At 39.0% G+C, this 13575-nt stretch overlaps 1 protein-coding gene across 5 annotated transcripts in view; it reads left to right on the top strand.

Annotated features, from left to right (window-relative positions):
* Positions 1 to 13575, top strand: part of MCTP1 (multiple C2 and transmembrane domain containing 1) — a 389200-nt gene that overhangs the window by 240842 nt on the left and 134783 nt on the right. For all 5 annotated transcript variants that reach the window (XM_061622414.1, XM_061622422.1, XM_061622406.1 and 2 more), the window contains one exon: positions 9564 to 9666. In XM_061622414.1, the coding sequence (XP_061478398.1) occupies positions 9564 to 9666 (103 nt within the window). The remainder of the gene's footprint in view (positions 1 to 9563; positions 9667 to 13575) is intronic.

Genomic DNA, 13575 nt, shown 5'->3' with positions numbered 1-13575 from the left:
CATCCTGGCATCTCTTTTATTGAGTTCTTCAGTGTATTGCTTCCATCTTCCTTCTATTTCATCTCGGTCAGTCAGTGTGTTCCCCTGTTGATTATTCATCATCCCTACTCTTAGTTTAAATTTCCCTTTCATTTCTCTGATATTTTGGAATAGGGCTCTTGTTCTTCCTTTTTTGTTGTCCTCCTCTATGTCTATACAATAACTATTGTAATAGTTCTCTTTGTCCCTACGTACTAGTCGCTGTATTGTTGCATTTAGGGTTCTGACTGTGTTTCTATCTCCTTTTGTTTTTGCTTTCTCTCTTTAACCATTTTAAGAGTTTCTTCTGTCACCCATTGAGGTCTTTCTTTTTAACTACACGGTTTGGGACCACAATACCTGATGGAACACCTCTCCCGATACAAACCCACCCGTACACTATGCTCAACATCTAAGGCCCTCCTCCGGGTGCCTACTCTGAGGGAAGCTCGGAGGGTGGCAACAAGGGAGAGGGCCTTCTCAGTGGTGTCTCCCAGATTATGTAATGATTATACTGACGAGGTGCGCCTGGCGCCATCACTGTTATCTTTTCAGCGCCAGGTCAAGTCTTTCCTCTTCTCCCATGCATTTTAGCATGTGTTCTTAAATTGTTTTAAATTTTTTAAATTGTGCTTTAAATTGTTTTTAAAAGATGTGTTTTAAATTTGTATATTTGTTTTAATGTTTTTAGTTACTGTAAACCGCCCAGAGAGCTTCAGCTATGGGGCGGTATACAAATACAATAAATAAATAAATAAATAAATAAATAGAGGTATTGTCTTTTTGCATTCTTCCCTGATAACATCTCTGACTTCACTCCATAGTTCTTCTGGTTCTCTGTCAACTAAATTTAAAGCCTCAAACCTATTCCTTATTTAATCTTTATATTCTACTGGGATGTTATTTAAAATGTATTTTGGCATTATGATTGCTTTGTTGTTCTTCTTTAGCTTTACTCTGATTTTCGATACGACCAGTTCATGATCTGTACCGCAGTCTGCTCCTGGTCTTGTTTTCACAGAAAGTATGGAGCTACTTCATCTTCTGCTACCAATTATATAATCAATTTGATTCCTATATTGACCATTTGGTGATGTCCACATGTACAACCATCTTTTCGGTTGCATAAAAAATGTGTTTGCAAGAAACAAATTATTGGTTTCATAGAATTCAATACGTCTTTCTCCTGCTTCATTTCTGTCTCCTAGGCCCCATTTCTGCACAATTCCTAATTCTTCTCTGTTCCCTACTTTTGCATTCCAATCCCCCATGATCATCAGCACATCTTGTTTTGGTGTGTGATCAATTTCTTCCTGTACTTCTGCGTAAAATATCTCCAATCCCTCTTCTTCTGCATTTGCCTTTGGAGCATAGACTTGGATGATGGTTATGTTAGTAGGTTTCCCGTTTAATCTCATTGATATAACTCGCTCAGACCTTGCATTGTAGCTCCTAATTTCCATTCGGCCTTGGATGCTCCTGCTATGAGTCTAGCCTTTTGATCTAGACTCCTGATGGCATTGCTCTCAGCTTCTTCAACACTCTCAAACCCCCTCATCACGTTAAAGTATGCATCCCAGAGGGGGCAAAGTCATAGACCATATTGTTAAATTAATACTGACAAGTTGTCAAATCCAGATGGCATCCATCTAATAGTCCTTAAAGATGTGAAATTGCTGATCCTGTAATAAAAACATATAACTTGGCTCAAAAATCAGCTTTCATGCCTAAGGACTAGAAAGTGATCAATGAAACCATTTTGTGTTTGTGATGGAGGGGAGAATCAATGAAACTAAAGGCTGGTTAACATAGGTTCCTGGGAAAGTGGTGGAAAGCGTTAAAAATAGGATTACCAAACATATAGAACATATTAAGAGTTATTTGAGAACCTAGGGATGGAGATCTGGTGGTCCTTCCAGATGTTGTTGAACTCCATCTCCCATTGGTCAGGGATGATGGGAGTTGTAGTGCAGCTCTTGATATAGAAGAATAAATCTTTCTGAAGCACCAACACTGACTTTTTAGAGTTCTTTGAGTGCATCCACAAGCATATGGGTAGGGATGATCCAGTAGATGTTGTGTACTTAGACTTTCAAAAAGCTTTGGATAAGTCCCTCACCAAAGACTCCTAAGAAAGCTTAGGAATTATGGGACAAGAGAGCAAGTCCTCTTGTGGATCAGTAACTGGTTAAGAAACAGGAAACAGAGAGTAGGAATTAATGGACAGGTCTCCTGGTGGAGGGATGTAGAAAGTGGATCCCCCAAGGACTGATCCCAGGTCCCTGAGCATTGGGACCTGTGCTTTTTAACTTACTCTTGAATGATCTAGAGTTAGGTGTGAGCAAGGAGGTAGCCAATTTTATAAACCATTACAAATTTTCCAGGATATCTCTGAACTGGGCAAACAGGCAGGAAAATGGTAAATGTGATTCAATGTAAGCAAGTGTGAAGAAATTGAGACACATTGGGGCAAATTCCTAATTTAACATGTATGCTCATGAGATCTGAGCTGGCAGTGACTGACCAGGAATGAGATCTTGGGGTTGTAGTGGATAGGTCAGTGAAGGTGTCCGTCCTGTGTGCAGTAGCTGTGAAAAGGCCACTTCCCATGTCAGGAATTATTAGGAAACAGATTAAAAAATGCCAGTCATAACACTGTTGTACAAATCTGTGGCAACACCACACTTGGAATACTGGTTGCCTCATCTCAAAAAGGATATTGTAGAGCTGGAAAGCATTCAGAAAAAGCAACCAAAATTATCAAACTCCCCTATTAAATGATCAAACTCCCTGCCATGAGCCAAGATGGCGGCAGAGGCTTCAGCCCCTTAGGGAAACCTCGGCCGCCATCTTGGTTAAGGATAGTGCTGTGTGCGCAACCGCACGACAACTGAGAAAGGTAGGTTGAGCAAGGGAATGGCGGGGGCTCCGAAGCTCTCACTGTGTGATCTGTGGCAGCTATCCTGCCACAAATCGTGGAAGGGGAACGCCGAGGCCGGGGGCAGGCTTGTGCCCAAAGGCCCCGGCATGTCTGTTCATGGTGTGGAAAAAGTGAATACAGATAAGTTTCTCCCCTTTCTTCCAATACCTAGAACTCAGTGATATCCAATGAAGCTGATTGTTGGAAGATTCAGGACTAACAAAAGAAGGTACTACTTCACACAATACATAGTTAAACTATGGAATTCGCTCCCTCAGGATATAGTTGTGGACACTAATTTGGATGGTTTTAAAAGAGGATTAGACAAATTTATCAAAAGACAGGACAGGACTATGAATAGCTACTAGCCATGATGGCTGTGTACTACCTTTACTGTACAAAGTAATATGCCTCTGAATACTAGTTGTTTGGAATCACAAATGGGGAGAGTGCTGTTATACTGAGAATTCTGCTTCTGTGCTTCCCATAGGCATCTAGTTAGCCACTGTGAGAACAGCTTTGGCCTCATCCAGCAGGGTTTTTCTTAATGTTCTTATATGTGTTTGGGATTGCAGCAAAAAAGCCTGCTCCCGCCCCCATATCTCTCTCCTTTGGCTGCCTCCCAGTGTCGGATTTTTACATGGTAAGCAGAGGTCAATCCTTTTGCACTCATCATTTTCACATGCCAGGAAAACCTAGATATTTTAGCCCTTGAACTACTGACAAGCCTATTATGCATACCTGATTTGATCATGCCTAGATTTTGCTATCAAAATTATTCTGCAATAGTATTAGTTCACTGTCCTATGCACCTTTAGGAAGCTAAATTGATACGATACTATTTGGAACTGTGTGTATGTGTATTGCCAGATCAACACAGAGCACATACTTAATGGAAATACTGTGATTATATGTTTAAAATTATCTCTGAGCTGGACACTAGTTACTGGAAGTTAATTATACAACAGACAAATTATTTGTATTAAAGAGATGGAATTTGAAGTTAAAACTAAGCCTGATTCAGCAAAACCTTTTACTGTAAGTATTCTGGCTTACGTTGGTTTTTTAGGATCAGCATTTGAGGCCCTTCTCTGGGTTCCCCTGCCAAGAGGTTGTGGCCCCCTGATTATGGAATGCTGTCCCTAGTGAAGCCATTACCATATTTTGGCACCAGTCTAAGTTCTTCCTTTACTCCCAGGTATATGATGATGTATAATATGCCAATTATGTTATCATTTGACTGGTAATTGTAAGTTGGTTTATGTGAGTGATGTTTTTGTGCTAGTCATCTGGTGAAATCTTTTAGGAATTTATGACAATTTATCTTTTATTGCTTGTTTAAATTGCTATAATATTGATGGTTATGTTTTAATTTCTCTTGTATCCTTTGGATTTTTGTAAGTCACCTTGGGACTATTTTGGTGTAAAGCATCTGCTAAAATAAATAATATAAATCCAGGAGCATCTTATGTACAGAATGGGAAACTGATGTCCTTTGGAGAGTTCAATAGGAGAGCATACACTTTGCATTGTTTGTTTAAAAACTTATACCCTACCTTTCAGTTTATAAAATAAATACTCAAGGTTGTATCAAATGAAATGGGCTTGTTAGACCACGGACTTCCACCTGCACAATGGGACTTACTCTCCCTGAGCACCCCCCCATATCTGTTCTGGATTTCCCACCAATTCTCCGGTGTGTGTGTGTGTGTGTGTAAGCTTGCTGGATGCACGGAGAGGAAGTTCCGTTGAGCAGGCAAAAGTCCTAATGCTAACTGGATGACTCGGTTGGATGCAACCCTCAGTGTGGGTTACAGTACAAATTAAAAGCAACAATCTGCAATGGTAAAACACTTAAAAATTAAAAAATACAGCAAAACTAGATTTAAACAGTAGCGGGTGAATTAATTTTGCTGATACTCTAACATGTTCGTTCAGTGGTATCTTGAATTCAGCTATCCTACTTCAAAGCTATCCTTTGTCTGCATAAGGTCCCAAGCTCAATCCCTGGCATCTCCCAGTGAAATATCTTGGGTAGTAGGGCTAAGAAAGTCCTCGGCTTCACACCTTGATGACCCACTGCTAGTCAGAGTTGATAATACTGGGCCTAGGTAGAGCACAGTAGAACAGCTTCATATATATCATGCAATATGGACAGCATTCACAGATGTGATCAGATATGAACTAAGCAAATCTTGAGTTTCATCACTGAGCATAAACATGGAGCATGAACAGAAAAATAAGGGGAACAAGCATATTGAACATAGACTTAGAACCTCTTGTGCAGTTGGGGGGAGCTTTTGATTGTGCAAAAGGGGACACATTTTCCCCAATCTCCTCTTCCTGCATTGCAAGGTATTTTGTTTTGGACAATCCTCCAACCCTGAGAAGAGATTTTTGAAGAATGCAGGGGCTGCTAAGGGAAGAACAATCCTGGAACACCTGTTAGGATCCAAATTGTTGTTACTCTACATTTGAAAATATTTCTTCCTGAGCTCTTCCTTTAATGCTAGTTTCCCTCTTTGCCTTTCATAATTACTCATTACCTGTTTATCAAATTCTTGTCCCATCTCCTCCTTCCTTAATTATTTCTCAACAGTATTTTTCTCAACAATATTGTCATTTGAGAGCCAGTCTGACTTCGTGGTTAGAGTATCAGACTGAACCTGGGAGACCAGGATTCAAATCCCTGCTGAGCCATGAAGGTCACTGGATGACTGTGGGCCAGTCAGTGCCTCTCAGCCTAACCTTCCTCACAGGGTTGTTGTGACAATAAAATTGGGAGGGTGAGAACCATGTTTACATGCCACCTTGAGCTCCTTGGAGGAAGAGTGGGATATAAACATTGTAGTAGTAGTAGTAGTAGTAGTAGTAGTAGTAGTAGTAGTAGTAGTAGTAGGTTACATAACAAAATGCCACAACATAGAATTAAAATATAAACTATTAAAAAGTAAGAGGACAGCTTAAAATTCACTGTTCTAGAAGCAGTTAGACTCTCCTCTCCCTGTGTGTTACTACCCTATGAAAATTCCCCTCTGTGGTGTCAAACTAAGGAAAAAAGATCCCACAACTAGAATGGAAACTTTTTTCCTAAGCCTAATAAATAATAATAATAATAATAAATTTTAATTTCTGTGTCGCCTATCTGGCCTATGGCCACTCTAGGCGACGTACAACAGTTAAAACACAGCATAATAAAATACAATAGTACAATATAAAAACAGTATAAAACAATACAGCATACAATACAGTAGGAGGCAATTCAATCTAGTAATTAACCCTCCCCGGAAATCCCAAAGGCCTGTTGAAAGAGCCAGGTCTTTAAGGCTTTACGAAATGTATTTAGGGAAGAGGCGTGCCATAGATCTTGTGGGAGGGAGTTCCAGAGGGTGGGGGCCGCCACTGAGAATGCCCTCTCTCTAGTACCCGCCAATCTGGCTGTTTTTGTCGGCAGGATTGAGAGAAGGCCCTGTGTGGCTGATCTTGTCGGGCGGCATAATTGGTGGCGTTGAAGGTGCTCCGTAAGATAAACTGGGCCGAGACCGTATAGGGATTTAAAGGTTAATACCAACACCTTGAATTGGGCCCGGAAAACAACTGGAAGCCAGTGTAGATCGAACAACACTGGTGTGATGTGATCCTGGCGGCGACTGTTCGTAAGTAGTCGAGCCGCCGCCTTTTGTATAAGTTGCAGTTTCCGGACCGTTTTCAAGGGTAACCCCACGTAGAGCGCATTACAGTAATCCAAACGAGAGGTGACCAGGGCATGTACTACCATTGGGAGCTGATGAACAGGAAGGTAGGGTTGCAGCCTTCATATGAGGTGTAGTTGATACCAGGCTGCCCGGCTCACTGCCAAAATCTGAGCCTCCATGGACAGCCTGGAATCAAGTACAACCCCAAGGCTGCGGACCTGGTCCTTCAGGGGTAAACTCACCCCATTGAACTTCAAGTCAACTTCTCCCAACCTTCCTTTGTCCCCTACCAGCAGCACCTCGGTCTTATCAGGGTTCAGTTTCAGCTTGTTCCTTCCCATCCATCCACTCACGGATTCCAGGCACTTGGACAAGGTCTCCACAGCCGACTCTGGTGAAGATTTAAACGAGAGATAGAGCTGAGTGTCATCTGCATATTGATGACACTGCAGCCCAAATCTCCTAATGATTGCCCCCAGCAGCTTCATATAGATGTTAAATAGCATGGGAGAGAGGATAGAACCCTGTGGCACACCACAATTGAGAGGCCAAGGGTCTGAAACCTCCTCCCCCAATGCTACCTGTTGAAACCTATCGGAGAGGAAGGAATGGAACCACTGCAATACAGTACCTCCAATTCCCAATCCCTCCAGGCGATGTAAAAGGATACTGTGGTCTACAGTATCAAAAGCCGCTGAGAGATCGAGGAGGACAAGAAAGGAGAATTCTCCCCTATCTAATGCCCTCCTCAAATCATCTACCAGAGCGACCAAGGCTGTTTCAGTTCCGTGACCAGTCCTGAAACCCGATTGGTATGGATCCAAGTAATCCGTTTCATCCAAGCGAATTGCCATTTGGGGAGGGGGGTTCTAAGGAGAGGAGTGAAAGAGAGAAATACACAGCTGGTGGAGACAGAGGGGGCAGGGAAGAGAGAAAGGGATGGCATAGAAAGAAAATAAATTGGTGGCTCATTGCCAACTCTGTCCCATCCACTTTTGGCATGGCTCCCACCCACCCTGGGTACACAGCCACCAGAAGATTTCATTCTGAGGACTGTATTCCCCCAGTTCAAAAAAGATCCCCCACTCCTAAGTTGGAGCACTTAAGAGAATTCCATGTGTTCTTAATTGCACATATATCAAAGTAACATGGAAATTATTTTTGTTCCCAAATAACTTGAGCTATTTGGTTGAAAGTCTGGGGAGCTGATACCAATGGTTTTATTAGCTTATACTATGAATATTAAAAGGATATCATAGTTTGTGTGTGTAAAAAAAAAAGGTTTTTACTTGAGGTAGCTCCAAAACTTGTAATAAGCAGGTCAAGAATCAGTCCCGTCTATTAACGTTGATGCATGAATGTATCTAGTGTAGACTGTTCACATATGCTTAACTGAAAATTATGTAAAGTGGTGGTGGAAGGGTAAAGAGACAGTATAGTAAAGCGCCCACTCAACTGTGTCAAGAAATGTTGTTGAATGCGGATGGAATAACAGGGAAAAGTTTTAACTAGCCACTTGAAACACAACATATCAGCTTTTCTTAGCCTGATGGCCTCCAGATGTTTTGGACCAGAATTACCATAATCTCTGACCATTGTCCATGCTGGCTGGGGCTAATGGGAGTTGTAGTACAAAACATCTGGAGGCCATCAGGTTGGGGAACCTCCCTTCACGCTTAGAAGAAAATGATCACCTCTCAGTCCCTACATATAGACAGAGTATAAGGCTATCCATTAAATGCTGCTCATCACAAGGGATGGTTAATGAATTCATTCTTCATGTTAGGGTTAAATGATATTAAACTTTTTGCAAAATGGAAACATCAACTATAATTATAATTTTGCATGTTTAAAACAATTGAATTTTGCCATTAAAATTAATACTATGCACATTAACCTGTGATGGAGTTTGAATCAATATTCAGTTTGGAAGATGTGACTCCTGGATAGCTTTGCTAAATATTGATTTAATTGTCATTTGTTTAAGGTATGAAACAAATTACATGCCTTACTGATATTGTTAATCTGGCCCCTTTGAACTGCTGAATCCATGGGACCATGTAATACATGACATTACATTACAAAAGTATTGAAATTATTGTGAAATACAATTACCTAGTGTGCTAGATTGCAGCAAAATCCATCTGGGGTTCTTTCAACCATTTTACTTGTCAATATTAGATCAGAGACACAGTCGTACCAATTCCTCCCCACTTCCCTCTCTCTTTAAATTTAATCATAATTTTAAATTATGTGGTAAAATTAAGCTGTGACCACTGGCTGTTTTGAAGTGTATTTTGAATGAGGTATGTTTCCTTGATGGAAATTCACTAAGTGGTAAACTCTGTATATGTATCTTGTGCAAAATATGTTGTCCGGAATATGGATGTACATGGAAATTGGCTTGAAGACTTTATTATTTAGCATAATTATAACACTCACTTGGCCATCATAGGTTGCAGTGTGATTGTAAACATATTTAATCAGAAGTAAATCCCGTAGAGTTCAATGAAATTTACTTCCTAGTAAATGTTAATCTAAATGGTCGTAGGATTGAAGACTAAATTGAATTAAAGGTAACATGAATGGTGAAACTAGTTATCATCCAGGAGAATTAAAAATATGGTAGCTGTGCTAATGTTTTTTCTAGCACATCCATATTTATTTTCTCAAAAATTAAACCCAAACCTTGCTTTCTGGATTGTGTAATACAAGGATTTTTGTGGGTTCATTGCTTCCTAAATTTTCAAGCTGTCAAAATAATGACAAGTCTCTTGGTCAACATTTAATACTTCAAAAGTGCTTTTGTTGCACTGCAAAATGAATGAGTAAGCATTTTGTTTTTATAGTGTGAATTCAAGTTACATATAATATGAAGGTAATTTTAAGTTGCAAAGTGTTCATAATATTTTTAAACATTCTCCTCCTAGGTAAAAGTGATCCATTTTGCGTACTTGAGTTGAACAATGATAGACTGTTGACCCACACAGTGTACAAGAACCTTAATCCTGAATGGAACAAGATCTTCACATTGTAAGTCTTAATGTGTTGCTTTCGAATTTTACTTTCATATCTGGCTAGTCACTTCAAAGCATCAAGATAAGGTTAAATTGTTCTGGTTTCTTAATCAGAACAACATATTTCATTGGAACAAACAAAAGTTCCAATGCTTTTGCTTTAGCCTTCTGAGTAGTGATATTCCAAATGTTAATGTACTTTGAAGGTAGTATGGACCACTGCTGTGCAGCTACTAGGCTGACACTTTCTAATGTTGGTTCCAAGACATTTTTTTATTGATCTAGCAGTGCTTGCCATATTCCTGGCTACCCCTCCTGCTGCTGAGTTGATGCTAAGGTAGATGTGCAGTATGACCTGATGCACTTTATTTTAGCTTTTCATGTTGGTAAGGTATTTAATAAACCTATTGTGCATTTGGAAGTGTAGGGCAGGGGATTCTAAATATGTGTTGACCCTCCTCTGTCTTGAATGTTAGACATCTTGCTTTCTTCATCATATTGAAATCATTTTCTGAATTAATTTCAAAGGGGAGGGAAGGAACTACAGAGCTAGACAAGAGGTTAGAATGAATCAAGTGACAGTTGAGGTATGGAAACATGATTCAGGAACTTGTGTTTGTATATTTTTATTGCTATATGCTTATATAATGCTTTAAAATCTAGATCTGAAGAAAGGTGACCGTATTAACAGAGCTAGGATGATTATATTACCACCTACTACTGCTGTTGTGAATGGCCACACTGAATATTAACTTTATAAGGAATTGTCAAATTAAATCCTATCTTGCTTGCATAACATTGTTTGACACCATTGGTGACATTTTTTTAAAAAAATTATATGAGTGTGTGTCATGAAATTTGCCAACTGAAGATAACACTTCATGAATCTAATAAAGTGGGCTCTGGTCTGTGAAAGCTTATGCCACAATCATTTATTTGTCTTTAATGGGCTGCAAGAAGCTTTATTGCTTTCAGTTAAAAGTAGTCTATTTGGGTACAAAATGTTTGCTTTTATTTCATCAGCATTTTCATATGGATCTGAGGAAAATAATTTTCAGCTTTATACTATTTTGTATATTATTTTTAATATTCAAACAAGTGAAAACCACTATTAGCAATATGTAAAACAGCAGTGTGTCATATGGATAGACAGATCAGTCTATTTCCAGTTCGTGTGAATGTGTGCATAAGTCCATTCCATCCCACTCCCAAATTTTAAAAATCCATACAAAAATTCATATTTCTATTTTAATAGCTTTGTGTCAGCATATGCATTTCCAAATGTATTTGATCCTAAAATAAACCTTAATTAATTTTGGTAGCTTTTTTTGTACTGAAAACTATATCGCAAAATTCAGAAAAATGAAATCTGTAAGAGAATTATGTTCTCTCATGTGTCCCAGAGGTGCGAATTAGGTTTGTTCACTTCCAAATATGGACAAAATACAATTTTCCTTGTCCCTTTCAAGCCATTGGTCTGTGAGAAATGAAGCCCTGGGATGATTACAGGTGAAAGCCATGGCTCAGCAGTACAGCACATGAAATCCTGTATGGTGTCAGAGGGTTGAGCTACGCAGTCTGCTGAACAGGAGATTGTTGGCAAACCATCCTTAAATTCTGTTACTATGATTATTTACTTAATGAATAAGAATTGGATATAGGAAAGAATGTTAAGAAACTTATTCTTCTGGTATATTTTTCCTCCTATTAATTATGCTCCTTCCTTAGCTTTTTTGTAATGTTTTGATCCCAGAAGTCTGTTGGATTGAAGATATTAGATTGAAAGTCCTAATCAAAGGGTTCTCTCTGTCAGCAGGGGGTTGAACCAGAGGGTTCCATTACAACTTAAGTATTCCATGAAACTTCTATCTATGAAACACACTCTCGTTTAGGATAGAAAATTAAGGCAGCACTTACCAGTTTCTGAATGGTAATATTTTGACATTTAATCTTTTTTAAAAATATTAAAGAATCAGGCACCTTCTTTTCTATGACTGTGCTAATTGTAGTACAACACCAAGATAAAACAAATCTGTTTCACTGGTTTGTTTTTGCTATTTCACTATGCCCTAAAAGTTCCCATCTTGATGCTTTCTTCATGAAGCTTTTTTCACTTTTGGTATTGTTGGGTTTTATAAGAACAAAGTGAATACATAATATCTAGCCTATAATATATATATAAATCCAAATTTCTTTCTTTTCTTTTTAGCTTTATCAAGGGAATACAAGAAAAGGCTATCAGTTGTACACTTCTCATTTGTCCCTGTTCAGTGTTCTGTGTATCTGCAAAATACGTTGAATTTATTTTTAATTTCTTTATTTGCAAAGGTGCCACAAATCAACCCCCAGTATTTCACTTTATGTCATCTTGGTAAACTCTGTAAATTGCATGTTGAATGCAGTGTATCCTGAATCATCATTCTTATTTTTACTTATTGCCCCACTCATTATTTGTATGTTTTTTCCCAAAGTTGATTATAGTGTGCCACATTCTCTGGGTAAGAAATCTGATCAAAGTATAATTATTTGGAGCAATTTTAGGGAGAAGCTCACATTTTTCTAAACTAAATATCAGTACCTCTTAAATGTTGACAAGCTCTTAGTGACATTTTTCTGGGGACTGCCCTTTACCAGGAAGATGAATGCTTTTGATTTTTAGCTGTTGTTGCTTTTTAGAAATGCTAGGATTTTGTTGGCTTGAATTTTTGTAAATTGTATTGTTTTTATTTGTATTTTGTATTTATATTTTTCTATTTGTTTGTAAGCCGCCTTGGGGACCTTTCATGACCGAAAGGCAGCCTAGAAATAAACCATAACATAACATAACATAACAAACACTGTATTGTCTAATACACATTGGGCTGATTGAGACATAAAGGCTGGTTTGCACATAACTTTAAGCCAGACTATGGAGAGGAGATTGCAGCTGCTTAGCTCTTTCTCTGATCCTGCTACTGTGAGCTAAGCCATGGTTTGACTTAGTGGAGGGGTCGTCCATGATTTTGTACCAGAAGGCACATTTCAAATTTTGAGAGAGTGCTGGGGCACTGGCCACAGAATGGCTGCCACTTGGGTGTGGCTTAACATAAAATGTCTGCCTTCTAGGCATGGCATAACACCAAATTAAGAGAGTAGTCATGGTGACCCTTTCCCCATAACTGTATTTTCATAGTAGAAAAGTCTTGATCTATTGAATTTCTGCCTGCCACACAGCTGTTAAAGGCACAAGAACCCTGTTTTTCCCCAATGCCAAACCTAAATCAATTGCCATCCTGTACCTACTTACATGGAAATAAGCGCCTTTTGAGTAGGGAAGTGATCCATTGGCCAGTGCTGGTCTGAAAGCATTCCATCGACCTAACAGGCTGGCATCAATTTGAGTTCATTCTGTATCCTCTAGCAGCTGCCTTTAGTGATCTGGTTTTTTTCAGTTTGGAAAAACTAATGATATTAATATCTATATTTTCAAAGGAAATATCAATATTTATCATTCTTACAGTCACTGACTTAGAGATGGGATTTTTTTTTTGTAAAAAGTCCATTTTCAAAAATAGCTTTGGAATTTGCTACATTAAAATCCAATCCTCGGCAATTGAGAAAAAGTGAATTAATGGAAAATTCCATACCAAATTGGAATTGGATGGAATTCGAGCAAATCCCTACTTCTGAGTAGACATGTATGCCATTTACTGTAATTTAACTGTACAGTGAATTCTTAATGAGTCCCTGGTGTTTGCTTCCTGCAAAGCAGGAAATATGCCTAAGCCTCTTTGCGGAGTGTTTACTTTGCCTTTTGTGGGGAGGGGGATTTTTTAACATTCTGTAGTAGTACTTGCAGAAAACAATTTCTACCCACTACCAGATCTCAGGCGAACCCAGCACTGGAAAAATGCATCCTGGTTGTGAGGGAAAAAGGAAGGGCAGA

The sequence above is a fragment of the Rhineura floridana genome, chromosome 1 (assembly GCF_030035675.1).
Source record: "Rhineura floridana isolate rRhiFlo1 chromosome 1, rRhiFlo1.hap2, whole genome shotgun sequence".
Lineage (NCBI taxonomy): Eukaryota > Metazoa > Chordata > Lepidosauria > Squamata > Rhineuridae > Rhineura > Rhineura floridana.
This window is presented reverse-complemented; position numbering and strand designations above follow the sequence as displayed.